The following is a 27880-nucleotide window of genomic DNA, read 5'->3' as shown; positions in this document are numbered from 1 at the left end:
TGCAAGTAGATCATCATATGCCTGGCATGGTTTTCACTGTTTTCCTCTTAAAATGTATTTTCCTTACAGAAAATGCTAGATTACCTAAAAGAGAAAAAGGATGCTGGATTCTTTCAAAGCCTTTCTGGTCTTATGCAGTCTTGCAGGTAAATACAAGAAAAACAATCGATAGCGTTTTAAAACATACACACACACACACACACACACACACACACACACACACACACACACAACAAAACGTCTCTATTCCTCAAAGGAAACCAGGCCAAGGGTGGGTGGTGAAAACAAGATGGGGAAGATCACAAATGGAAGTGCTGTATTGTGGAATTATTAAAGAAGTGTGATCTACTTAAAAAAGTTAAGAGGGTGAATGGTTTTTCTCCAGCCGTTAAGATTCAATCCAACAGCATTCAGAGGAGAAAGTGGAATCTCCTTTAGATATACATATACACATATTTGTTTAATCTTCCTTTCCTTCTTTTTGGTTATGTTTTCCTTGAAGCTAAGTGTGCAAATTGAGTTTCTTCTCACATATATGCTCATAAAAGCCCAAAGAGAAAAGAATGCAAAGAGGCACTTAATTCATGTCTCTGTTTTCATTGGACACAGTAGGACTTTGTTGATCTTTATCCTCAACATAGTTTTTTGAGCCTGATAGAAATTCAAAAGGTACATATTTTGACATATCCATTTTTAACAGATTTTCATCCTGATATGAGACTATCTTAACATTACATTTAAAATAAAGCATTAAAACTTCAGTTTACTTTATCAAATTGTTTAAACCTCCTTTTAAGGTTGAACTTCCAACACATGAACAATATGTAACTGAAAGTCATAATGTTTGATCACCTCAGAGATGAGCCAATAGTCTTTCTAAGAAGAGTGTCAGCTTGGGACCAGTGATAGTACAGTGGGTAGGGCACGTGCCTTACACATGGTTGACCCAGGTTTCGATCCCCAGCATCCCATATGGTCCCCAAGCACCACCAGAAATGATTCCTGAATGCAGAGCCAGGAGTAATCCCTGAGCACTGCTGGGTGTGGCCCCAAAACAAATAAGGGAGAGAGAAGTGTCATCCTATTCTTTAAGGTTTAACTTATTCTCAAAGTTGAGTCATCTTCAACATATTCTGAAAGGAGTAACAGTTATAATTATCTAACTCATTTTCCTCTAATATTCTTAATAGAACACTAGGGTTATTTTTTTTCAAAGGTTAGGAGGATGCACATTCTTTTGGTAGACTTAATCATTTTGCTAACTTTATTTAATTAGGCCAATACTGTGCCTTTGAGTTGTAGAGAAGGTATTAAAGCTGTAGTACAATTTGTAGTTCTCAGCCCCATTTTTTCCCCACTGATAGTCAATTCGTTGATTATCTCTCACAGGAGGAGAAAATGTAATATTGCCAGACCTGACTTCAGAGGATTAAATAGAACTTGTGGACTCAGATGACAAAAATCAAGGCAGTTCCCTGTTGTTCATGGAATTCTCAATTAAATTTCTAAGAATCCTCTCTGTCATCTGTAATATTTAATATTGCTGAACTCTTTCATAACGACAGCTTGGAGGGACTGTTGATAAACCCTTAGAGGCCAGCTGAGTTCTAACAGAAGATTTAAGATATTCTTCTCATCATTTTTTGCTGGTTATAAAAATAAAGCATTTATAAAAACAGTTAAGTAGTAGATAAATGTAAAAATTTCCAAATCAGAGCTTGGGGACAATGGGACAGGATAGAAATATCTGACTCCGACTACAGCTTCAAAGCAGCTCCATTTAAATGTCCTGTTTCTGTGTCTTTGCACCTCTGTAGCAAAACTAAAATAGAGGAGTAATTCTGAGTTATAATTGAAAAAATAGAGGATAATTCTGTTATTAAGCAGACCCTTTTTTTACAGCAAGATTTGAGGAAAACCAGCAAGATTGCAATGATTATTGTTTTCTCATTAAGAATCTCCCCAATATGACTGTCATTTTCTTAGCTTGGTGACAAAGGAAGGCAAGGTTTGTACAGTCTCACTAGACTCAGTCAATAGCATCTCTAAGAGGACAGTCTTGTGAAATCATATGTTTTTCCATTCGTTGAAACCTTTAGATTGGAAAAAAAGTAAGATTCCATTAGAAAAGTAACCCAGCCAAAAAAAGTATTGTCCAAAATGTTCTGGTTATGAAGTTTTTTGGTTGCACCTGGGAGTCTTAATTAAGTAGAACTGGATGGAAACCATAAAGGAGAAGTTTAGGGAAAGGGGGATAAAAATGAAGCCCCTCTTGCAATTCATTCCCACTAGAAAACTGTAGCTCAGCTACCACCGACTTTTAAAATAGGCAAGGGTACTAAAAGGATGTGTTGCTTCAAAATCTAAAGTTTATAACTCTCTGCATCGATATTTATCCTAAGCACCGAACCCCATAGTTTTTTTATTATGCTCAAATAAAGGAAGAAAGGCATGAGAAGAAAACATTAATCAGCTTAAAGTAAACTTTCCCTTGAGAAATCTTAGAAAATAAATTAGGGGCCAGATAGTACAGTAGGTCAGGCACAACCAAGAGTGATCACTATCTTACAGCCACGAATATGCTGTGAGAAAGATGATTTTTTTTATTCTGGAAGCTTTTCTAAGTCTTCCTGGGAATACAGTGACACTTCTTCTATGTGTTTCTATGTGTTCAAACTCCTCCTGTGAAGTCTCGGCATTGTGGGCATCACTGGACACCGTGCTTGACACAAACCCAGGGGACAATAAGACTCTCACTTCAGTGCTTTAGTTCATTTATGACAATTCAAGGACAAGATAATCATCATCGCTGATGTGAAAAATCCATGTTCCCTGTTTAGCTAGCCCTGATCTTTGTTTTCTTTTGTCTCTTACAAGTGTCCTTGATTTGAATGCATTTGAGCGACAGAATAAAGCTGAAGGCCTGGGGATGGTTACTGAAGAAGGAACACGTGAGTAACTCATAAATGTGAAGGCCACTCTCATCCTGATTAAAATCTGAATTAACTGTTACTGGATAGAGGCCCAGCTTCTGCTTTGAGATCTGCAAGGACTTGTTCCATTTTAGCAAAATCTTTCCTTCCTTATTTTGTAAAGCAGGCATCCAAGGCTAGATGTGTTCACAGAGCCATTGTTAAACTGAAGAGTTTTTCATGGTGATGATGACTTTCTTACTATGTGTTTCTCTGTCTTTCTCTTATCATCAGTCATTGTTCGTGAGCGTGGTAAGTTGTCTAACTTGTGTGTGAGTTCTAAAGGAACTGATTACATTGTCTCAGTTCCAATATGTTTTAGGCTTTGTGGTTGCATGTCAAGTTTAACTCAGCAATCTGATGCTTAATTAAAGTGCTCCATTCGTAAAGCTTGGGTTATGAATTGTGGACCATTGTTGCCATTAATTCTATTGTCTTCCTTACAAACACATCTGAGGTGCAATATTTCAACCTGGTTGCTTGTTGTGTTTCATAGTCTCGGTCCCAGTTTATTCAGGTTTTCCAACATTCATCAGAGTTCCCTTTTCCAACCATTCTGACACAGCTTTATTGATAATTTTGTTGCCATTTGCATTGGAAGCTGTTCTATGTAGAAAAGTCCAACAAATAAATGCTCACTGGTCTTCTATGTTTTCAAGGTGACAAAGTCCTCCAAAATGACGAGTTTACACGAGATCTCTTTAGATTCCTACAGCTACTTTGTGAAGGACATAACAGTGGTGAGTGAAACATAATAATTGGTCAAGGGAAAACAACAGTCAGGTGCCAAGTTGTTCATTTTTGAACACCACATTTACTGTAAACAGTTATTACAGGCAATTAATCTATTCCTCAGTAAAGATTACAGTTCCAGGCCAGAAGAGAGCTCAAATGGTAGAGTCGGGCATAGCAAGGTGCAAGGCCTGGAGTTGGCTTCCAGCACCACTTGTCCCCCTGGAGTGCCAATTACTAGGTCACACCCAGGTTGAGCACCACTGAGCACTGCTCAGTGTGACCCCTATGCAAAATGAATGGGTACATGAAAAAGAAACCAAAGTAAACTAACCATTGACTTCACAACTAATGTTATTTGGTATCACCAGGTTAAGAAGCTCCCAGAATGTTCAGATGGTGAATCCTCTGTGTGTGCAGTCTAGTTTGGGTGGGGGGGCGGTTAGAAGAATGGGAGGGCTCTCTATCTTGAGACTTCATAACTCCTGAGGCACTTGTACAGACTTGCCAAAATCCAAACTATATGTCCTTGTAAAGCTTTTCATGTAATATGTCTCTTCCAAGCTTATCCCAGACGGCACTGGTCAGGCGTGACAAGGACAGAACGAAATCCTAACTCTGGTGTTTTTAGACTTTCAGAACTTCCTGCGGACCCAAATGGGCAACACCACCACTGTGAATGTTATCATTAGCACTGTGGACTATCTGCTGCGTCTGCAGGTGAGGATGGAGGGCACTTAGTTTAGCTATCAAGGGGAGAATACAAATAACATCAGGAAAATCTATAAAAACATAAAACAGAATTCTTTTCTCCTTGGTAATCCTTTATTTTTGCTCTGCCAATTGCCAGCTTGGGACCTGAAGCCAATGTTTTAAGACCCCTGTGTTTCCACTTTCTTATCTATAAAATACTTAGTAACTCTTTTTTTCAGAATGGAGAGATTTGGCATGTAAAATTTGCTTGTAAGAGTACCTGGCACCATTATATCCTGTTCTTATGTGGCTTGGATGATTATTATTATCTTAATTTTTGGTTATTATCTTTAATGTGTGTTGTCATTGTGAATAAATGAGTCTGTCAGTACCCCACGTCCCATTAAACACTGTCCTCAAAAAAATAAAAAATAAAAGTGGGCCAGAGCGATAGTACAGTGGGTAGGGTGTTTTCCTTGCACTCAGCTGACCCAGGTTCAATCCCAGGCATCCCATATGGGCCCCTGGCACTGCCAAGAGTAATTCCTGAGTGCGGAGCCAGGAGTAATCCCTGAGCATCGCTGGGTTACCAAAAACCAAAAAAGAAAAAAACCACTGTCCTCTTTCCTCTTGGTTCTTTCCTGCAGAGGGATACATGTGTTTAAATGATACTAGGGATGATGATAGCTCTGTGCTTCTCCACAAAGTCTTAGGCTTCCATTTTAAAGACCAGGGCACAGAGATGGGGGATTGCCTTGTACTCTTCCTGAGCATTATGTGTAGCTGCTGCAGTGACTGAAGTCTGAGAAATACTAAACTCTACTTACTTGTTCTTAGGAATCCATCAGTGATTTTTACTGGTATTATTCTGGGAAGGACATCATTGATGAATCTGGACAGCACAATTTTTCCAAAGCTTTGGCAGTCACCAAGCAGATTTTTAACTCTCTAACAGAATATATCCAGGTATGTGCCTCAGAGTGCATGTGTGAAGGCAGAACCTTTATAATGGTCTCAGGCTCTAGAGTTCCTGGAGACTCCTTCGTGTGTCTGTGAACTCTGCATCCACCGCTAGTGCTGACCGCATTTCTTGTTTCTAAGAGAGAAGCAGTAGTGTCTTACTTTGTGGGAAGCTGTGATTAGGACCCCTGCTGAGACTATTTCAGAATATAGTTACACTGTATTTGCATTGATCAAGTCACATTCTGCTTTTCCTCCTAGACCAAAAGAACAAAAAAATTTTTTTTCTTTATCTTAAAATTTGGACTGGAGCGATAGCACAGCAGGTAGGGTGTTGGCTTTGCACGCAGTTGACCCAGGTTTGATTCCTCTGTCCGTCTCGGAGTGCCCAGCAAGCTACCGAGAATATCCTGCCCTCACGGCAGAGCTCAGCAAGCTAACCCGTGGCATATTCGATATGCCAAAAACAGTAACAACACGTCTCACAATGGGACATTACTGGTGCCTGCTTGAGCAAATTGATGAACAATGGGACAACAATGCTACAGTGCATCTTAAAATTTGTCATTTCAAGTAAATGGGATACATCTTTGGTGGTTGATAGACATGAAGAGTATAGTCTAGAAATGACTGTTGAATGAAGGAGTTAAAAAAAAACAATGATATTATCTTGAGTCCCAAAATTTAAACAAGATCCTGCTGGTTTGTCTGAAAATGACACTCTGAAAAGGAAACTCGAGAAGCACCTCAGTTGGGTGCGTTGGCAGCCAAGTCCACAAGGTAGTTTCAAGTTGAAGGTTTGACTTTTACCACATTTTTTTGCCTGGTCCCAGTGACTCTTTTTTTTAAGCCCATATGATGAGCCCACAGATCGTGTTTGAACAATCATAAAGCTAAAACTATTAACTGGAAAGACTTTAAGGGAGAGATTATTAATCCTTTCACTCAGGATTGTAATATCACAAAGATAAACCTGGGAATAGGTAAGTGATCCAAAGGGTCACAGTATGTGAAATATCTATGAAGACCACTGAACGGATTTGGTAAGCATTTATTAGCTCTTTACAGAACTTGGTCTAATCTTCAGAATTTCCATGCAGCACTTAACTCCAAAATAAAGGAGAAGAGGGGCTGGAGAATGGTACAGCGAGTAGGGTATTTGCCTTGCACATAGCTGACCCGGGTTCGATTCCCAGCATCTCATATGGTCCCCTGAGCACCATGAGGAGTAATTCCTGAGTGCAGAGCCAGGAGTAATCCTTGAGCATCTCAGGTGTGACCCAAAAAAGAAAAAAAATGAAACAATAAATAAATAAAGGAGAAGCTTCTGTTGGGTAAATGAGTTTCTTTGGACAACAAATATTGTTCCATAAAGAATATAGAGGCTTCTGGGATCAGATATGAAATATTTTATGTTGATTTTTTAAGTATCAGTGATTTTTAAACAAACTTACATCCTTGGTTTAGGAACGTAGTCAATACTTCTACTCATCTCTTCTCTGGGAATTCTACCAAAAGCTTTTTTAGAATTCTATTTGCTCAGGAATTATTTATGACTCTGTCTATGCTCTGGGATCAATAGTGACATGCCCTGAGGGGTCATATTATATTGGGTGCCAGATCGATTCCAGGTTGGCTGTGAGAAAAACAAGCACCCCACCTGCTATACTATCTCTCCAATCTCCTTTCCCTAGAATTTTAGATAGCAGCAGTGTACTTTTTGAAAATACCTTATTGAAGAATATCTTGGAGATTATAGAAATAATAGACTTAAAAGTTAAACTCTAAGGGCAGTCAGTAGGGCATTTCCCTGGCATGGGCTGATCCAGTTTCAATTCCTAGCATCTCATATGGTCCCCCGAGCACCCCAGGAGTAATTCCTCAGTGCAGAGCCAAAAGTAACCTCTGAGCACTGCTGGATGTGGCCACCAGGAAACAAAAACAAACCGGAAAGAAAATCTTGATCTCAGTCAGGTGCTAGAAATGTGGCTCCGATAGTACATTGTATGTGTGAGGTCTCAGGTTTGATCCCCAGAACTGCATGGCCCCTAGAGTCCTGCCAAGTGTGACCCTCACAACTGAAAAAAAAAAGATATTATTCTATAATGACCTTTAGAAATAGAAAAGATTAATGACATGAAAATGCAAATTACCTGCTTTCTGATAAGATAGAGATGGTACCAGATGACTGAAGGTTAGTGATAAGAACATCTTAAAAATAGTTGAACACTAGGAATATTATTCAATTAAAAAAAAACTCAAATGGGTAGCCATATGGTGAAAGCATTTATATGTAGCTTTGCCTAGAAATAATAGGAGCACTAGCGCTCCACTTTCAGAGCACTCCCTGGGTGCATGAGAACTCATCTGAGGCCAAAATAAAGGTGAGAGTGGGCAGGAGAACCCTTTAGTCCTCTCTGAACCAGAGCATTGAACTCTCAGCTAGTGTTCTTCAGTAAGAGATGTGAAGAATGCATTCTGAAGTGGAAAGAAACCCTTTGTGTTGGGAAAAGTGGAGACAATGATGGGGGGTTGGAATATTGAATACCTATAACAAATACCTATAACGAATCAGCATGAACCACAGTGTTTATATAGTGCAAGGGGAACATTGGAAAATATAAATTAATTAAAAGGCAAAAAATAAAACTTGGGGCTGGAGCTATAGCACAGCGGGTAGAGCGTTTGCCTTGCACGCGGCCAACCCGGGTTTGATCCCCAGCATCCCATATGGTCCCCTGAGCACCACCAGGAGTAATTTCTGAGTGCAGAGCCAGGAGTAACCCCTGTGCATCACTGGGTGTGACCCAAAAAGCAAAAAAAATAATAATAATAATAAATAAATAAAAATAAAACTTAAAAAGAAATCCTTAGAAAATCATACAAGTGTGAAATACCTAGTTAACACAAGACCTTATTATGATAGGAAGGGCATGGAGGGGAGGAAGGAGAGGAAAGTAATATCTTAAGGAAATATTGAAAAGGACATATGTGACTTTTAGGAACAGCAGTCTGCTTCTGTAAGCAGGTGTCAGCTGCTGGTTTTGGCACACATGTCAGAGCCGCTTGTGGCGTGTGAGAGAAGTAAGACTGTGCTCCTCTCCCCAGGGCCCTTGCATTGGGAACCAGCAGAGCCTGGCTCACAGCAGGCTGTGGGACGCAGTGGTCGGCTTCCTCCATGTCTTTGCTAACATGCAGATGAAACTCTCTCAGGTACTGTGGCCATTCCCCAACATGTTCATTGGTGTGAAATGCTTGGTCAGCCCCCACCCCCTGGTGTTCTCATTGTGGACAAGGCAACTTGATCAAATGTCTGGGAAAGCCATGTAGATTAGGCCTCACCCTCACGTTTCCAATTGAGGGCTTCAATGGGGCCTGGAGGGAGGGGAAGAGAAACTAAATGTCTCCAGGGGGCACCAGACAGGCTTGTGCATGGATGCAGCTTCCTTCCTTGTGTCTCCTCAACCTGCCCTTCCCATAATGGCCTCAACACTTGCTTTCTGTGGTGCTAATCTCCTTTGCTTCCTTGTCACTGTTCTGTTCATTAATGAACACTGTCTCCCAGCCCTGTCTGATGCATCAGATGTCTGCATGTCTCTGTAATCCACAGGTTCCTTCTTTCACATCCGTGCTTCCCCTCTCTCCCTGTTTCTGCCTTTCCTTCTCACTCCCCATCTCTCTGGCAAGATGAATCAGAATTGCTCAGAGCACTTATCATGAACAAATACATGTAGCGGATGTAGAAGTCTATTTCTTCTCTCCATGGCAACACATGAGGGAGAAGCTCAGGATGTGTTTCCGACTGATGAGAGTAACATTTGCAGTATTAATTTATATTATAATGTGCATTGAAAATTTTCAAGGCTGTCACATCTGCCTCCTCTCTTCTGGAATGTGCTATTTAACCCTTTCATTTTTTTCCCCTTTTGACTCTGGCCTATGGGAAGGCTGCTAATTCGGCGGTAAGATGTCCACTGCCATGTCAGCCCAGCTGGGTCAGTGCAGCATAGAGGCCTGGAGACAAGAGCCTGGCCCTGCCACCTCCTCAGTAGTGACTTTTAGGGAGTCACTTCCCTTTCCAGTTTTCAGTTTCATCATCTATGAAATATTGGAGTGTAGAAGAGATGAGCCCGGGCCTCTTCCAGCTCTGAAGCCTACATTTCTCTGATATTTTATGCGTAGCTAACAGGTGGAGGAAATTCCCTCCGAACTTTGAAGAACTAAGTAGAGAACTATCATTGTGTGTGTCTGTAAAAGAAATGTGGTCCACAATGCAGTTTCCAATAGCAGCCAGAGCTTGCAAGGATTCAACTTTCCTTCTTTGGCATACACAGGTCCCAAGCACAGGGTTATCTTGGCAAGGCCCTGTCTGCAGTGCTGGAATGAGAACTAAACAGACTAGTATCCAAACCACCAAGAGGAATAGCCTCATTATATAACATCTTAAGGGACCAGTGGTACCCAGATCACCACCAACTAGAGCCAGGAAAAACTAAAGCAACACAGAAAGGAAGGAGAACCCGCTTGGTGATTTGATGTTGTAATTGGACAGCAATCATAGTCCCCAAAGCTTATTAGTCATGCTCCAATATCAAAAAGAACACACATTATGAGAGATCTGCTGGCTCTCTGGATGACTGGCTAGTTCAGTAGCATTGAGCAATACCCAGTATGTCTGCTGCATCGTGCTGAGAGGAAGCTGAAAAGGAGCTTTCGTGGATGAGTCTGCCCCAGGGAGCTTCTGCTCCAAACAGTGGATGAAATGACATCCGCCTTCCCAATGAGCAGGGAGCTCATTTCGGAGCTTGATGCACCCTTCACCCAGCCTTTCCAGAGCAGGCTCTTCTTGCTCACTGCCCTGTCCCTTGCTGAGGTGTCAGATAGCTCAGGGGTATCTCCTGTTTCTGTTCTAGGATTCCAGTCAGATCGAGCTGCTGAAGGAACTCTTGGATCTCCTTCAGGACATGGTGGTGATGCTTCTGTCCCTCCTGGAAGGTTGGGCTGTTTGGTATAACTAGGCATTCACAACTTTCATTGGTCCGAGCACTAATCATATTAATCATGCAGAATTATCCTTCTGGCAGTTCATTGATGCCATATGACATTGGTTAGAACGCCAAATTTTCAGAAACAAACAAAACAGAAAAAAATGAGTGAGGGGCACATGGTCTGATGGACAAAGCCTGAAACCAACTCATTTTATATCAATAGGAAAGCCAGAATGAACTGGGGAAAACCTCCAAGCTTTGCTCCTCCCTATCCTCTCCCTCTCCCCATTGCTTTTCAATACATCTGGCTGCCAGTGTGTATGCCAGCCATCTAGTTGGGCACCCTGTAGTCTAAGGGGATAAGAGGGGGTGCTGCTTATCCCTACGTGTCCACGGTAATATTATGAAACCACTTCCCAGGGCCCCAGGCCAGATCAAAGGCACTGGTGTGGCCAATCTCCTCCTCCCCTTTGTTTCTTTCCTTCTTGGCTCCTAGTGGTGTAGTCTTTATGGCTTGCTGCTCCTCCTGCCCATTTCTAAATCATCGAAGTCAGGAAATAACTGATTTGGTATATAAAAGTCTTCTACAAATAGATACCTGATGAGGTATACACGATGACTTGGGTTTATTCATTATATTTGTATTTTTTTAACCTGTTTCACAGGGAATGTGGTAAATGGAACTATTGGCAAGCAGATGGTTGACACACTGGTAGAATCATCTACCAATGTAGAAATGATCTTGAAATTCTTTGACATGTTCTTGAAACTTAAAGACTTAACCAGCTCAGATACCTTCAAAGAATATGACCCAGATGGTAAAGGGATTATCTCCAAAAAAGAGTTCCAGAAGGCCATGGAAGGGCAAAAACAGTACACCCAGTCAGAAATTGACTTTCTCCTCTCATGTGCAGAAGCTGATGAGAATGATATGTTTAATTACATTGATTTTGTAGACCAGTTCCATGAGCCGGCCAAGGACATAGGGTTTAATGTGGCAGTGTTATTGACAAATCTTTCTGAACATATGCCTCATGATTCTCGCCTTAAGTGTTTGTTGGACCCAGCAGAAAGTGTGCTCAATTACTTTGAACCTTACCTAGGACGCATTGAAATCATGGGTGGGGCCAAGAAAATCGAGCGTGTTTATTTTGAGATCAGTGAATCCAGTCGAACTCAGTGGGAAAAACCCCAAGTGAAGGAATCTAAGAGGCAGTTCATCTTTGATGTAGTCAATGAAGGTGGAGAGCAAGAAAAGATGGAACTATTTGTGAACTTCTGTGAGGATACCATCTTTGAAATGCAGCTAGCATCACAGATCTCTGAATCGGACTCAGCCGAGAGGCCAGAAGAGGAAGAAGAAGAGGAGGAAGATCCTTCATACACATTAGAAATGGAAGGCGTAGAGGAGGAGGACACATCTTTTGAGTCTGTCTCTGCATTTGCTATGGCCTGTGCTGCTGTAAAGAAAAATGTTGCCAACTTTCTGAAAAAGGCAACCCTGAGAAACCTCAGGAAACAGTACAGGAAGGTGAAAAAGATGACTGTAAAGGAGCTAGTGAAGGTGTTCTTTTCATTTTTTTGGATGTTGTTTGTGGGTCTGTTCCAGTTGTTCTTCACCATACTGGGAGGAATCTTTCAGGTCCTCTGGAGCACAGTGTTTGGAGGGGGCCTGGTAGAAGGGGCAAAGAACATCAGGGTGACCAAGATCCTGGGTGATATGCCTGACCCAACCCAATTTGGTATCCATGATGATGCTATGGAGGGTGAGAGGGCAGAAGTGACTGAGCCAGGTATCACAACTGAACTAGTGCACTTCGTAAAAGGTGAGAAGGGAGATGCGGATCTTATGTCAGATCTCTTTGGATTCCACCAAAAGAAAGAAGGTGGCTTAAAGCATGGGCCTGAAGTGGGTTTGGGTGATCTCTCTGAGATTATCGGCAAGGATGAGCCTCCTACACTAGAAAGTACTGTACGGAAAAAAAGGAAAGCACAGGTAAGCACAATTTGTTTTTATACTTCTTCATCCCTCAGAAAAGACAAAGCTACTGTATCTCATATAAGTACTGATACCAATTCCCTAAGAGCCAATATTGTATTAGACACCAACTCTTTCTCCTATGAGTGCTCTGCTCTGATTGTTCCTGTGCTATCCTATCTTGGAGAGATTGAGATTTAGATCTTTGTCCTGGTGTCTAATTGCTGAGGGTTATTCTAGTTTACACTAAAGAGTTGGAACTGTGACCCTTCCTTTGCTTCCACACCTTTATTTGGGGGGTTAGTCATAGAGCTCGGTTTATTCATTGAGCTGGAAGAAAGGAAAAAGAAGTCTAATATAAAAGGAAGCTTGTTTTAATGAGACAGAACTTCTGTAGTGTCTTAAAAGATCCGCATAAACTTCTATGATTGAAGCACAGCATCCTGATGAATTTAATCATGCTTGAGTCATTTTTATCCCGTGTCATTTACCCACTGTCCAATCTGGACTTTGAATTGGTTATCTAGATTAAGTGAATAGATGGCAGAATTCAGAGCCTCTGGGTCATGGGTGGTCCCCTCTATTGTGGTTTCTTATAACTTCTTGCTAAGATTACAGTGTGAATAGAAGTGTGAAGAGATCACAGCCCAAAGATTAATATTTAGTGAGTAGTTTTCTAATGTTTATTGAATAATGAGAAATGTACTGTCCCTATACTTTAATGGAAAATATAGACATTGGACAAGTCAGTACAAGAATGGACAATATTAGTAAGGTGGAATGTCAGTTCCTATGGAAAACATATGGAAGAGAACTAGAACTCTCACCTGACTTGGAGAGAAAGCATCAGAATAATAGGCATTCTTATTTTATTTATTGCCTGACACAGTCCCAAGGCCTAGAAGAGAATTTTCTTTATTATAAAAACTCATTCATGACTTGCTGCTAAATGCCATGCTGTCTTCTTAGGATATAGAAATATACTGGTAAAAAAGAGACAGCACTTGTTTTGGTAGTAGGGCTTAACTTCTAGAAGAAGACAATGACTATTTATGATGCATGCTAAAATAAATTAACAAGTTCATGTGCTAAAGAGTGAACATTGACAGTCATAATTAGTACAGGCAAGTGGCTTCTGATAAGGTATCATTAGAACCAAATTCTAAAAGATATCAGGCATTTGATATGCCTAGACAGAGGATAGATAATTAGGGCTAGTGCAAAGGTCCTAGGGCAGGGGATGATTTGAAATGTCCCAGGAAAGGGAAAGAGGTCTGGGTGTTTAGATACAGCAAACAAGACAAAGTATCATATAGGAAGATGCAGGGAAGCCACTATCCTATAGGCCTAGTAAGACTTGATAAGGAGCTTGAACTTTATTCTAAGTATCTTTGGCATCAGTTAGAGGAACTGGGGAGTGAGGAATCTTATCTAATAGAATAAGTTTCTGTGTTGGAACTGGTGCAATGTGTGTCCCATTTCCACTGTTGTGGGGCTCATGTAAATGTTCTCGAGTTAACCAAAAATGGGGCAACTGAGTTTTCAAGTTTGAAATCTGCCTTGGCATCTTTTCAAAGCAACAGGTCACTTATATTCTACCACTCTGAGGAAAACAGAAGCACACAAAGGAAACCAGTGGACATTGTGACCTCGATGCTGAAAATTGCCAAAACAGGGCTCATCACTGTACTTGTATTTGATCATGCCCTCACTGGTTGTCATTTTTGTTTAGGCAGCAGAAATAAAGGCAGCACGTGATGCCGAAGGAAAAGTCGACTCTGAGAAGACAGAGTAAGTCTGGTTAGCCTGGGCCTGGACTCCCTAAAGTCTATAATAGATAGTTCTGGATAACATCTTCTTTATACCATTTATCATCCTATTGCTATGTTGAATAGAAATCTTAGTTTCTGTTAATATAAGAAACAGATATTCTCCAGGCCCTACATAACATTTCTTTTAACCCAAGCTACACAAGAAGAATGCTCTAGTAATCTTGTTAGCTTTATCATTTAAATAGTAGATCAGTTTCACCATCTGGCCAAGCAAATTATCAAACACCCACACTTAGCAACTTTATATAATGTTGATGAGGATGATGACTAATAATTGTCAACAATATGCCAGGCTCTAGACTGAGCTCTTTTATGCAATATTCCTCATTTCATTCCTATCATATATTTACAAGAATAGTTATAATTGCTAAGTTCCTTCAAGACTTTGACAATTTTTCTGAAGGAAAATACAGTGTAAAAGTCTATGACAGATGACTACAGTATTGTATGTAACGGATGAATTCCTATGGCTGTGGCTCATCCAACAGTTACCACTCATTATATATAATATAGACATCCAGCCACTGTGGGGTGATAATAGCTGAGGCTCCACCTTTCAGGAATTAGTACATCATCTACCCTCATCAACTTCATTCTCTTTATTCCCTTTTGCTGAGTCAAGCCTCCCTCTAACTTCCCATACTGAGTGGGCTTGTCATTCCTGCAGTGTGGAAGATGGGGAGAAGGAGGATAGAGCCAAAGAAGAGGAACAAGCTGAGACCCTATGGGCAGAAACAACAAAAAAGAAGAAGCGACGGCGTGGCCAGAAAGTTGAGAAGCCTGAAGCCTTCATGGCCAATTTCTTTAAAGGACTGGAAATCTATCAGACCAAGTTACTGGTAAGCGCTCTGACTCTGGCCCCATTCTGGGTGCAGAGATTGATCAGACAGACCAAGAATGTATGGGCCAGAGAGATAGAGGATATGGCACTTGCCTTGCACACAGCTAACCCAGGCTTGATCCCCGGCACTACATATAATCCCTGAGCACAACCAGGAGCAATCTCTGAGCACAGAGCTAGGCGTAAGCTCTGAACACCACAAGGGGTGGTCAAACAAACCAAAGGTGCCACTGATTTCATTTCCCCGTTGGGTTAGTAGGACTTCCTCCTCAACCCTTATCTTTTTGTATTAGAGGAAAAGAAAAAGCCAATTACTGTCTTCTCTGACCAGCACCTGCCCTCTCTGACCTGTGGTGTTCTACCCAGAGAATAGAAAGGCCCCTTATAAATGATCTCTTAGCCCATTCTAGTTCAAAAGTGCAGAAGTCACTTGAGCATTTAAGAGACAGAATATTTCTGGGGCCGGAGAGATAAGACACTGGGTGGTGCTTGGTAGTTCCACCAATTGCAATTATATTCCCTGAGGACTGCCAGTAGTGATACCTGAACACAGGTGTGTGTCCCCCTCTCTCTCTCACACACACTCATACACACAAAGAAAATGAATATTCCTCTTAGGTTAGGTTCCCTCACCAATCCAAGCTGTATTACTGCTCATGCAAGCATCCTCATCACAGCTTGTGATATTCTCCCTGGTTAATTGCTCACTGAGGTGGGGTTGCTGATGCTCCTTCCCCAGCACCATTGGTGAGAGAGATGAAGCACTTTCTCTAGGCAGTCCTGCCTTCCAGTCCTGGCTTTCTTAAGGGAAGGGGAGATGGCAGTAAGATGGGAAGGTGAATCCCTGAGAGGGAAGAAGCAGAGGCTCTAGGGCTGAGACTTACAAAAGGGACAGGAATTCAAGCCCACAGATGGGTTGCATCTAGAGAGGAGCATCACAGGTCATGCCCTCACACACATGTAAATGCATGTATGCACCACACTACCCAACACCAGCCCTTTTATTGTGGCATTTGGTTTTCCAACAGGTCAGTCCGAGTAGAAGTCCTGAGCAATTTTAAAAGTTAAAAAAAAATTTAATCAGCATTACTGTATCACCTGTATCACCGTCATCCCGTTGCTCATCAATTCGTTCAAGTGGGAACCAGTAAGGTCTCCATTGAGAGACTTCTTGTTACTGTTTTTGGCATATCTAATACGCCATGGATAGCTTGTCAGGCTCTGCCGTGTGGGTGAGGTACTCTCGGTAGCTTGCCGGGCTCTCCAAGAGGGATGGAGGAATCAAACCCTGGTCGGCCGTGTGCAAGACAAATGCCCTACCCGCTGTGCTGTACCTCCAATCAATATTTCTGGTTTTCCTTAAATATGTCCTAAAAGACTGGGAAGAGTGAATTCAGCCCTGCTTATATTTCTAAGAAGAAAAAATGTTCAGTGTAGGAAAGGACAAGTCTTTTCCGCTCATAGACTTCTGTCTGCCCTTTTCTTTTCAGCATTACCTGGCCAGGAATTTCTACAACCTGAGGTTCCTTGCTCTGTTTGTAGCTTTTGCTATCAACTTCATCCTGCTCTTTTACAAGGTGATACTGTACTTGGGATATTTGATAAGTATAAATATATACTTTAAAACCCAGAAATAGTTATATTTTAAGTTGATGGGGAAAATTCTGATATCTAAAAAAGGACACTCTTAGCAATACAAAGCATGATTACAGGGGAAATCAGTGGGGAACTATTTCAGTTATTCAGGCTTATTCTAGCCAATGCTTAATTCTTCCAACTTGTATTGGGTATTTAGTATGTACTACACTCTATTCTGTGAACTGTTATGTGTTTTAAAATGAGTAGTCCATTATATATTTGAGGAATACAATAACAGAAAACCAATATGTTAAGTTCAATGTTAGAATCCAATTGAAGGAAGAAGAAACAGGTGTTTTTTGCTAGGTGTGGAAGAAAGGGTCTAATGCATTAAATGAGAATTCTGAATACAGGTTAACTGCCTTGCACATTGTAGGCATGTAAGTTCAAGTGGAATTGATTTATAAGTGGAAATCCTAGTTCCTTGGTACACATACACTCTAATCTAACTTGTCTATCTCTTGCCTCCCTCATTTAAAACATGGGGACTAAAGAGAAAGTAGAGCGAGTGAGGTGCTTGTCAGTTCAATCCCTGGCACTGCATATGTGACTCCCCAGGGACCACCAGAAGTGATCCCTGAGCATAGTTTTGAGTGCCCCTGTACAACCAAAAATAAATAAAGAAGCTGATTTTTATCAAATGTTCCCTCATCTACATCAAACTGAGCATCCACTCAACAAATTCATGTCTTCGTATATAATCCATAGGACTGAAAAACAGGTGTCTGTAGAGGAGTGCGGTGAGCCTTGCCTGTAAACACAGTGAGGGTGAGGTGACTGCAGAGAACCATCCAGGTGAAGGGAGTGAGCAGGCATTTGGAACAGCAGGGGTGAAAGGTCTTTCACACCACACAGATGTGAAAGTCCTAGGTGTGAGAAAGGCAGCTGAAGTCATTAACATTCACAGCATCTCAGAAAGAACAAAAAAGGTGGGGTGCATGTGTACATTCATGCCTTCATATGTTTATATCTTTGTCTCCTGCAGCATAGGGTTCATACCTTATAGAGTACAATGCCTCTTAAGTGTTTTGCGTTTTTGGCTCAAGACACGTTTTGTCTTATAAAAGTCTTCTTTGCATCTAGTAGAGATGTTAGAAATTCTTAGAGTGTAGGAGACTAACACCCAAGTATAGTAGAAATAAGTACCAGGAGGTTGTCTCCATGGCTTGGAAGCTGGCCTCACATTCTGGGGAGAGGGCAACTCAGATAGAGAAGGGAACACCAAGTAAAATGTAGTTGGAGGCCACTCGGAGGAAGGGTGATGCGGGCTGAATGTAGACTAGAAACTGAACACAGTGGCTACTCAACACCTTTATTGCAAACCACAACACCTAATTAGAGAGAGAAAACAAAAGGTAATTCCCTGCCACAGTGGCAGGGTGGGGTGGGGGGAGATGGGATTGGGGGGTGGGAGGGATGCTGGGTTTATTTGTGGTGGAGAATGGGCACTGGTGAAGGGATGGGTTCTCGAACTTTGTATGAGGGAAACATGGGTGCGAAAATGTATAAATCTGTAACTGTACCCTCACTGTGACTCACTAATAAATAAATTAAAAAATAATAATAATAAATTTAAAAAAAAGAAATTCTTAGTTAGGGTACCCCTCCCCGCCACACCCGGGAATACATTTACACATCAGACAATGCTGTGCCACAACTTCTTGCCTAGCCTTTGTGAGAAATAGGAACTATGTGGGGAAGTCCCTGTGGCAGAGGCGCCTTCTGATAATAAGAGTGTGTCTCTTGGGCCAGGTCACTGAAGAACCTTTAGAGGAAGAGTCAGAGGATGTTGCAAACCTGTGGAATTCCTTTCATGAGGATGAGGAGGAAGAAGCCATGGTGTTCTTTGTCCTGCAGGAGAGCACTGGCTACATGGCACCAACGCTGCGGGCCCTGGCCATTATCCACACTGTCATCTCCTTGGTCTGTGTGGTGGGCTATTACTGCCTGAAGGTGAGTCGCGGGCCACTCGGAAGCTAATCCACCTTCTTGAAAGAGAAGTATCACTTTGGAATCCAGCCAGCCCTTTGTTCCCTAAGACTTTGCTACTTGAGCAGTAGCATGGGCACCAGCTGGGAGCCAGTCAGAACTTGGGGTGATAGTGCAGGGGTTGGGGTACATTGCTGGCATACACCCAACTGGTTTCCCCCCCTGGCACCACACAGTCTTCCAAGCGTTGCTGCGTGTGGTTCTGCAAACACTACAGGACCCAAGCCTTACCACCTGCTCAGGAACTAGCACTGAGCCACTGGTTGAGTTATCCAAGTATCACTAGCAGTGGCCCCCACACATTTCCCCCCCCACCACCACAAAAAAGAAAATTCTGCAGAGCCTTGGTCAAGCTTTGAAATTTTCTGGCTGTATTCTATAAAATTGCTTTCACCTTCCAAAAGCTATTTATTTTAGAGATATAGCACAGGGGTTAAGGTGCTTGTCTTGCACACTGGGACCCTGGGTCGATCCCTGGCATCACAGATGGTATGCCCTATGCACAGTGCCAGAAGTTAACCCAGCCATTTCCACCCACCAAAAAAAATAAGAAAAGTGACTAGGTTTTAACTATTTGAAATAACAAAATAAAAAGGACTGATGACTTAACTATTTTAGTCATCACTGCAACATAATAAATAATTCCAGATCTTAGTAACTTGAATTCACAATAATTTTATCACTGATGCTCTCCAGAATGACTGCACCCATTTGTGGAATATAAAATAACATAATATGAGACTGACACCCAAGGATAGTAGAGACAAGGACTAGGATTACTGTTCCATGGTTGGTAGCCTGCCTCCTGAGCTGGGGGAGAAGGCAGTTGGAATAGAAAAGGAGTCACTAAATCAGTGATGGTTGGAGGGATCATTCAGGATGGGAGATGGGAGATATGTTCTGAAAGTAGATAAAATACCAAACATGATAGCCTCTCAGTATCTGTATGACAAACTGCAATTCCCAAAAGTAGAGAGCGTATGGGGGAAATCATCTACCACAGAAGCAGGGGAAAGCGTGGCATGAGAGGTGGATACTGAGGACATTCATGATCACGATCATGATCACGATCACGATCATGAAATCCCATTAATCATCGATTTCTCGAGCGGGCTCAGTAACCTCTCCATTTGTCCTTTCCCTGAGATCTTAGAAGTCTCTCTCAACTCGGTCCTCCCAATGATGTCACACTGGAGATTCTTTCAGGATCAAGGGTATGGGATCCAGCTTGTTACTAGATTTAGCATTTGAATACACCATTGGGAAGCTTGCAAGGCTGTCCCATGTGGGCAGGAAACTCTCAGAAGCTTGCCAGTTTCTCCCAGAGTGAGAAGTAGGCTACAAGATATCGCTTCTGGGAGCTTGCTTTTAAGTCTCTGGATGTTGGCCGTTGATGGGATTACACACACCTGGGTTCCTCTGCGGTACCTTCATGCGTGAGGCCCATCCGAATGTGTGGAGAGGGGCCTCAAGCATGGCTGTAGCTAGGTTCCAGTGGTCGTCGGCCACCGGGAGCTCTGCTCGGGATAGGGAGGGAAGCTGGAGCCCATCCCCTCCAAGGGGCCCCAGGGAAGACAGCCAGGAGTATGGGCAAGAGACTCTCTGGGGACATTGGTGGTGGAAAATGTGCACTGGTGGAGAGATGGATGTTAGATCATTGTATAACTGAAACTCAAATATGAACGTTCTGTAACTGTATCTCATAGTGATTCAATAAAAAAAATTTTTAATTAAAAAAGAAAAGAAAGTATCACTGATGCTTGGACTGTCCAGGCACACGGGGGCACTTCCTATCTCATGAAGAGAGTTCCATGAGCAATCCTCCCAGGCCAGGTGCAGGCTGACTATCCAATAAGGGACATTCATGCTGCCATATTTGTGAGGGAATGAAAGGTTGGGAGGTCAAACTCTGATAAGGTAGATTCTCTCTCTCTCTCTCTCTCTCTCTCTCTCTCTCTCTCTCTCTCTCTCTCTCTCTCTCTCTCTCTCTTTCTGTCCATCACTCCCTTTCTCTCTCTCCCTCCATCCCTCTACCTGGCATAGTTTAAGAACTGTAGCATTTAAACTACAACTCTAGTTCACCATCCTAACTTAATTTACAGGATGGGACAAAGGTATACTGATGGCCTCAAGAAAACAAAAGTGAAACACTATCTCCAGGATAAAAATGTTGCATTTCTGCTGACACCTGAATGCAAACTCCCAAAAGATTGTTGGGGTTGGAGGTTGGTGGGAGGTTGGTGGGATGTTGGTGGGGTTCTCAGGGATCAGTGCTGCTCTAAAACTTGATATTATTATTGTTATTCAGAATCATTTCAAAATACAGCAGACATTAGTCAGAGCAGTTTTATCTTGCTTCTCCTCCCACGCCCTCCATTAACTAACAGCAATCATCGATTCCTCACAGTCTACAATGTCTATTATTAGCCTTTGCCACCTTCCCATTGGGACTCTCTTTATTTTCTCAGTGTTATGTTGTTGTTTTAAAGCGAAAAAAGGGCAAGAGATAATGCTGTACAAATAATTATTTAAATTGTGTCCTTTTGTCTAAAAAATAAGGCATTTGGAGTATAGAACTAATGTGAGTTTTGAGACTATTCCTTTTAAAAATTATTTGGTTTTGTTTTGGGGCCACATCTGGTGGTGTTGGCTTTGTACTCAGGAATTACTCCCAGCAATGCTCGGGAGACCATATGGGATGCTGGCGATCGAATGTAGCAAAGCAAGGGCCCTCTCTACCATACTATGACTCTGACCCCTTGAGACCATTTTTTTAGAAATAAATTGGAGACCAGAGTCTCAGGAATGTTGCCGATGGCTTCCCAGCTGAACTGAGAGCCCAGGCTCTGAATTAAGCTACTCTGCTTTCTCTGGGATTTCCCTGATATCCCTTGAGCTCTCTAACTCTTTCCCATGTTCGGCATGTACATAGATTATCTTCTTAGCTATTTCTGTGGACCTCTTTGATAGTGAGTCTTTACTGCGATTCCACTGTTTCCAGACTAAGATCAGTTATGACTAGAGAATAGGAATGACAGCAGAGAATGGGCAAGGGTACTCTTATCTGACAGGAGCTTCTCTTAGGAAGAAAACCTAAAGTCTCCAAAGCAAATTTTCTCATTCTATCAAACCATGTTTCATTAACCAAACTTCTGAGCCATAAATTGACTATGTCCCTAAGCATTAAAGTGAGGTGGAATCTTCCATGGTATTCCAATAGCTGACCATTCAACTCTAGAATAGTGTTTTGTCCTCTCTAAATCTTGATTTAACTAGAAGACTTAATTCATTCAACCCTGAGACTCGTCCAAGTATAACCTCTTGCTAGGAGACATCAGGAAATACAATTGGTATCATACTTTTTTTTAATTTTTTAAAAAAATATTTTTAAAATTTTATTGAATCACCATGAGAGAGTTACAAGTTTTCAGGTTTGGGTTACAATCACACAATGATCAAACACCCATCCCTCCACTAGCACATTCCCCACCACCAATGTGCCCAGTATACTCCCCCTTTCCCACCTTCCCCCTGCCTCCATGGCAGACAATATTTCCCATACTCTCTCTCTACTTTTGGGCATTATGATTTGAAATACAGATACAGAGAGGTTATCATGTTTGGTCTATTATCTACTTTCGGCACATATCTGCCATCTCGACTGATTCCTCCAGCCATCATTTTCTTAGTGATTTCTCCTCTATTCCAGCTGCCTTCTCCCCTCCGCTCATGAGGCAGGCTTTCAGCTATGCAGAAATCCTCCTGGCCCTTGTATCTACTGTTCTTGTGTGTCAGCCTCATGTTATGTTATTTTATACTCCACAAATGAGTGTAGTCCTTCTGTGTCTGTCCCTCTCCTTCTGACTCATTTCAATTATCAGGCATCATACTATTTCAAACGAACTTTGAGTGACGGTCTGAATCAGATAAGTTTTTGAACAGGAAGGTATACGTTAACTAAGGGAGTTAGATGAGTTATATTTGGCCTTGTACTTACAATGAAGCATCCTAAGAACCCCACTACAGTAAGTCTGATGCAGTGAATATGGGAGGCTAATTTGTGCAAAGTGCTGTGAATGGGTGAAAACCTTCTCTGAATCATCTGTGTCTTTCCATTCCTAGGTTCCTCTAGTGGTGTTTAAAAGAGAAAAAGAAATTGCCAGGAAGCTGGAGTTTGATGGCCTGTATATCACCGAACAGCCATCTGAAGATGACATCAAGGGACAATGGGATCGCTTAGTAATCAATACACCGTAAGAGTCTCCTCTGTCCCCCTCCACCAAAAAAAAGAAAAATCTCTCCAACAGAGAGACCCCCACCTTCTTTTTTGTGTATATGTGAAACAAAAAAGGTTTTATTGAAACCTATTTAGAAAGATGGGAGGAGAGAGAAAGGGAGAAGTGTGTGTTAGAGAAAGAGAGTCTTGTCCAGAGTGGAAAAAGGCAAGCAAAATAACAGACAAGCAAGAGACATGTATTCAAGGGAGACTGAGAACAGGAAGTGTTGATGGGCTTAAGGAGCAAGCTGAGGCCACCATCTTATATACCACACTTAGGGACCATGGGTACAACTTTCCTTGGGCTGCCAGGGCTCATTTTCTCTCTTGACTTTGCAGCTTCTTTGTTTTAAATAGGGGCTATATCTTGCAGTGCTTATGGGGTCCTGCAGTGCCAGAGGTCAAACTCAGGGTCCCACATATGCTAGGCAAACTCTATACTTTTACCCATCACCTTAGTCCTTTCTCTTGCCTTTTCAGTCAAGTGGCTTGTATCTGAGGGGGAGAAGGTATTATCAGGAAGTGCTGAGCATATCTAGTGAAACTTAGAGTCCTGTCCTTAACTTAACATGTTGACACCAGCATGTTAAGCCAGACAGTGTATCGCCAGGAATGGCTAGGAGTCTCCCAGAAAAAGAAAAATCATTCAAAATTTTGATCTTTTGATCTTTGATTAAATTACAGATATGTTGGATACAACTTATGTTGGGGTACATTTTCTGTAGTTACTAGTAATGCTTGTCACTATGGTATGAGTGATTCATCTTTTAAAATCCAAGTATAGGGGCTAGAGCAATAGAACTGTGAATAGGGCACTTGCCTTGCACACAGTTGACCCAAGGTCAACCTCCAGCAATCCATATGATCCCCCAAGCCTGCCAGGAGTGATTCCTGAGCACCACCCGGTGTGGTCCCAAAACAGACAAACCAACCCAAAAAAAAGTCCCAATAAAAAAGGCAATTCTGTTTCTAGAAAATCACTCTAAGATAAATACACTACATATACTAAAATGTCACAATGTTATTTGCTAAAAATAATTTAAATGAAGTTTTTAAATGTCCATAATTAAGAAATTCATAAATAGCTGTTTTTCAATTCTTTCACAATAATGCCACTATATCACATGTAGTACTTTATAATCTTTTTAAAGTATATATCATAAATGGAGAACTTTTTCAATTTATTTTGTTAAATATATGTAAAAAATATATAAGCTGTATATGTACTTTTAAAATGTAAAGACAGAACCACAGAGATTAAAAAGTAGGTCACTAGTGAAAGCCTCTAAGTCCTCGGAATAATTTTCTCTAACCTATCCTCCCCAGCCACCAGCTAGGTGTTCTCCAAACTTTAGTAATACCCTTTGAACAGTTTTACCTCTTAGGTAAGTGTCCTTAAAGAGGCTGTTTTGTTTTAGCTGTTTTTGAGCATTATGTAAGTGTGATAATACATATTGTGCTCCCATTTGAATCATTTGCTCAGCACTCCTTTTGGGAACTCTTCTTCACTGACGTGGGTAGCCACAGGTAGTTCAGTCATTTTCAAAATTGTGGGGTTTTTCCATTAGTCAAGTATATTTATCCATTGTCCCAACATTGGTCATTTCACCATTTCTGGATATTACAAATGCTACAACATTTGTAATAGCCAGAGTATTTTTAGCACCTGGTGTACAAGCAAAGAAGTTTTCTCTAGAGATTCAAAGGTCGAATAGTAGAAATAAAGATGCAAAGATGCAACTGTTCCAATTTACATTCCAACCAGCTCTGCATCAGAGTTCACCTCTCTGCCTGTTTGTCAGTACCTATTACTGTCAGATAATTTTCTCAGTCCAGTAGGTGTGAAAGAGCAGTTCATCTTCCCTTTTTGCTAAAGTATTGCAGCACTTCCTGTTATTTTCCTTGATCATTCATGTATCTGCTGTTTATTAATTTATATACTTCTTTTTTTTATTTTTGGGTCACACCTGGCAATGCACAGGGGTTACCTCCTGGCTTTGCACTCAGGAGTTACTCCTGGCAGTGCTCAGGGGACCATATGGGATGCTGGGAATCGAACCCGGGTTGGCCCCATGCAAGGCAAACACCCTACCCACTGTGCTATTGCTCCAGCCCCCAATTTATATACTTCTAAAGATCTAGTGTCTGCCCCACACTATAAGGAACACTATCAAAAACAAAAACAAAACAAAATTCTTTCCATCCTCAAAGAGTTAATATGCCTATGCAAGGGACCCAAGGAAGCTCATCTGGGAAAGAATTATGCCCAGAGCCTTCAGTTAGTGGCTTTCCAGCCTCATTTGAGGAATTTTCTATTCACTACAAAGTGTTACCCCAACTGAATTGTATGTTACTGACCATTGACAGAAAGGATAAAGGAGAAAAGAGGCATGAGTGTGGATAGAGGAAACCTGGCTTGATTTTTACTTGTTTTGTTATTTTTTAGATTCTAAATGCAATAGTGAAGGGGAAAAAACCCAAGTAGCAGAAAAACATACAAAAGAGAAAGTGAAATTAATTCTTTGCAATACTCAGAGATGGCCTATTAACAGAGTACTCTATAAACCTAGCATTTGTTTTAGCTTGTGCATGGCATTTAGACGTTTAAGACAAACTGCTTTAACTGTCAAGAACACATTTTTCTGAGATTAACACCATATTGAGAGAGACATGCCATTATTCTTCTGAACAGTCTATGAAAGGTCTATGAATAGAAAGCCCCCACGTCCCCATCATCAAACTTACATGGACTCTATAGCAGGGATTATTGTGTTTCAGAACCAACCAGAATGACTCAGGTAACATAAAACAGGAAAAAGAATTAATATGCCAAAGATTACAATCTCAACTCACAAGGAATACCCCCCACCACCCAGAGAGAGAGAGAGAGAGAGAGAGAGAGAGAGAGAGAGAGAGAGAGAGAGAGAGACTCAGTCATTCTGGAGAGTAGCAAATAGCAAAATACCTAACATGGTTTTTGTTACTATATGAAAATGATGAACAATTCTTTCTTGATTTTAATAAGAAACTACTTAGAGCTGAGCTGGTTCCAGCTACCGAGTAAAAGTTTCTGCTGGGAGTTAGGAAACGGCACAGGAACCTGCCTCCAGAGGGGAACCTATTTCCCTGAAGAAAACAGGTCCCACAAAAGTTAAATAAGACTATAGAGTAGAATAATACTCCAGATTTAAAAAAAAAATATGTGAAAAATATGTGAATAAAAGGGTGATTCCCAGAGTGAAAATTCCATAAATATATCTAATCTGTACTATTGTATTCCCCAGCTCCTACTATTATTGACAAATAAGTTTTACCTCACTGTCTGGTTGAATGCAAGTGCTTCTTACAGGTTTGATTCCTAGTTACCCTAGAGACTGAGGGAAGGCTCAAAAAATCAATCTGCTTCGAATGAGTTTGCCATTACAATTCCTGGCTCTTAGCCTAATTTTGACATAGAACACACACTACAGAGCTGTCCCAGGTGTTTCAGAAGCCAAAGCAAAGTCATGAAATCATAAATCAGACCTGGGGTAACTCTGAACTTCAATCACGTCTTGAAATCTTCAGTGAGCAAGACAAAAGCCAGAGAGATCATAAACCCAGACACTCATTTCTTGATGTGGTTGCCTTGATGTTAAACTCTCTTTTCCCCCTTTCTTTGTTAGGTCTTTTCCTAATAACTACTGGGACAAGTTTGTAAAGAGAAAGGTATGTTTTCCCATGGGAACGAGTTCCAAAGCCACTAAAATAATGCAGTTTTGTTTTATTTCCACATCCAGTGATGTTTGTGGGGAACATGCTATACCGGGGGGGTCCAGCTGGGATTGGTTTAATGCAAAACAAGAGCCTTAGTCCTGTACTCTCCAACCAGAGATGCAGTTTTTTAAAGCTATTTACACACCTAAATAAATATTTTGTTGCTTTTACTGTGGCTTCAAGATGAGTAAGACACAGGAGATTACATTTGGTCTCATTGCTACAGTTCATCTTCCTTTGAGAATTTAATATCATTTGCAGCTCAGTAGGGTTTTTTCCTCTCCCTGTAGGATACCATTGGTTTGTCCTTTCTGCCTTGCCACAGGGAGTTTAGGTTTATTGGGTTACTACCATCACAGTGCTCCCATTCCTCTGTCTTTATCTGTAATCTCTTTGTGCTCTGCTTCCCCAATTGGTGAATCACCTTTACCTCCTAATCAGACTCAGTTAACTTGTAAATATTGCTTTTCTCTTCTCCTTATGTCCTTTGCATAGTTAATTCAGAGCAAAGTCCTTTTTGTATAGACACAGGAAAACAGTTAATGCTATGCTCTTGTAACTTGGGAATTAATTGACTTCAAATAATATTCACTTAGGGCATCTGTTCTCTCAATTTAAGCCTCAGTTGCCCTTACTTCCTAGAACCCTAAAAGCAGGGTCCCAACAAGAGACTGGATGGACCCAGGGCAAGCTGTGAGCTACCATGGCATCAAAATGAGCCAGGCCTAAGTGCCATAATACTTAACTATAATTAAGAGCATAATCATGGACAAATTCTGTCATGATCACAAAAGTAACAACTAGATTAGGAACTTGCTAGGATTAGGAAAGATTATCTGGCAGAGCACTGAAATCTGAGATCTATATCGAGATATCCCCAGGAGAGCCACCCTATAAGCTTAATGTATCTTTTACTGTGTCCATACAAAATAACGAATATTAAGAGTATACTAAGATGTTCATTAAGGTGTTAATTAAATGACTGTAGGACTAAGGAAAGGAGAAACACACCCTTGAGGGCTTTCATATATTGATTGTTGATTATGCTATGTACAGGAGTCTGGTTGCTACCCCCAATGCTGGGGAGTTGGGAGAAACTAGAGAGAGACCGAGGCAGTGAATCCAAACACAGAGAGAGAAGCAAGGGATGGAGACAGGAGGAGATAGGAATGAGGGGCTTAGGGAGATTGGAATAAACAGCAACTGATCACCAAGCAGCTTGGCC

General features: G+C 41.3%; 1 protein-coding gene across 6 annotated transcripts in view; it reads left to right on the top strand.

The window, feature by feature from the left end:
- The window catches only part of RYR3 (ryanodine receptor 3), a 605205-nt gene that overhangs the window by 566136 nt on the left and 11189 nt on the right, over window positions 1–27880 (top strand). For 5 of the 6 annotated variants that reach the window (XM_055132599.1, XM_055132596.1, XM_055132598.1 and 2 more), the window contains 15 exons: window positions 70–146; window positions 2878–2951; window positions 3207–3224; window positions 3632–3712; window positions 4336–4424; window positions 5235–5363; window positions 8466–8570; window positions 10271–10352; window positions 11011–12341; window positions 14056–14114; window positions 14823–14994; window positions 16487–16573; window positions 18387–18587; window positions 22746–22876; window positions 26565–26607. In XM_055132599.1, the coding sequence (XP_054988574.1) occupies window positions 70–146; window positions 2878–2951; window positions 3207–3224; window positions 3632–3712; window positions 4336–4424; window positions 5235–5363; window positions 8466–8570; window positions 10271–10352; window positions 11011–12341; window positions 14056–14114; window positions 14823–14994; window positions 16487–16573; window positions 18387–18587; window positions 22746–22876; window positions 26565–26607 (2679 nt within the window). The remainder of the gene's footprint in view (window positions 1–69; window positions 147–2877; window positions 2952–3206; window positions 3225–3631; window positions 3713–4335; window positions 4425–5234; window positions 5364–8465; window positions 8571–10270; window positions 10353–11010; window positions 12342–14055; window positions 14115–14822; window positions 14995–16486; window positions 16574–18386; window positions 18588–22745; window positions 22877–26564; window positions 26608–27880) is intronic. The other variant, XM_055132600.1, reaches the window with a different exon arrangement.

Source organism: Sorex araneus, chromosome 3 (genome assembly GCF_027595985.1).
Source record: "Sorex araneus isolate mSorAra2 chromosome 3, mSorAra2.pri, whole genome shotgun sequence".
NCBI classification, from domain to species: Eukaryota; Metazoa; Chordata; class Mammalia; order Eulipotyphla; family Soricidae; genus Sorex; species Sorex araneus.
Note: the sequence above shows the minus strand (reverse complement) of the source record. Positions and strands in the feature narration are given on the sequence as shown.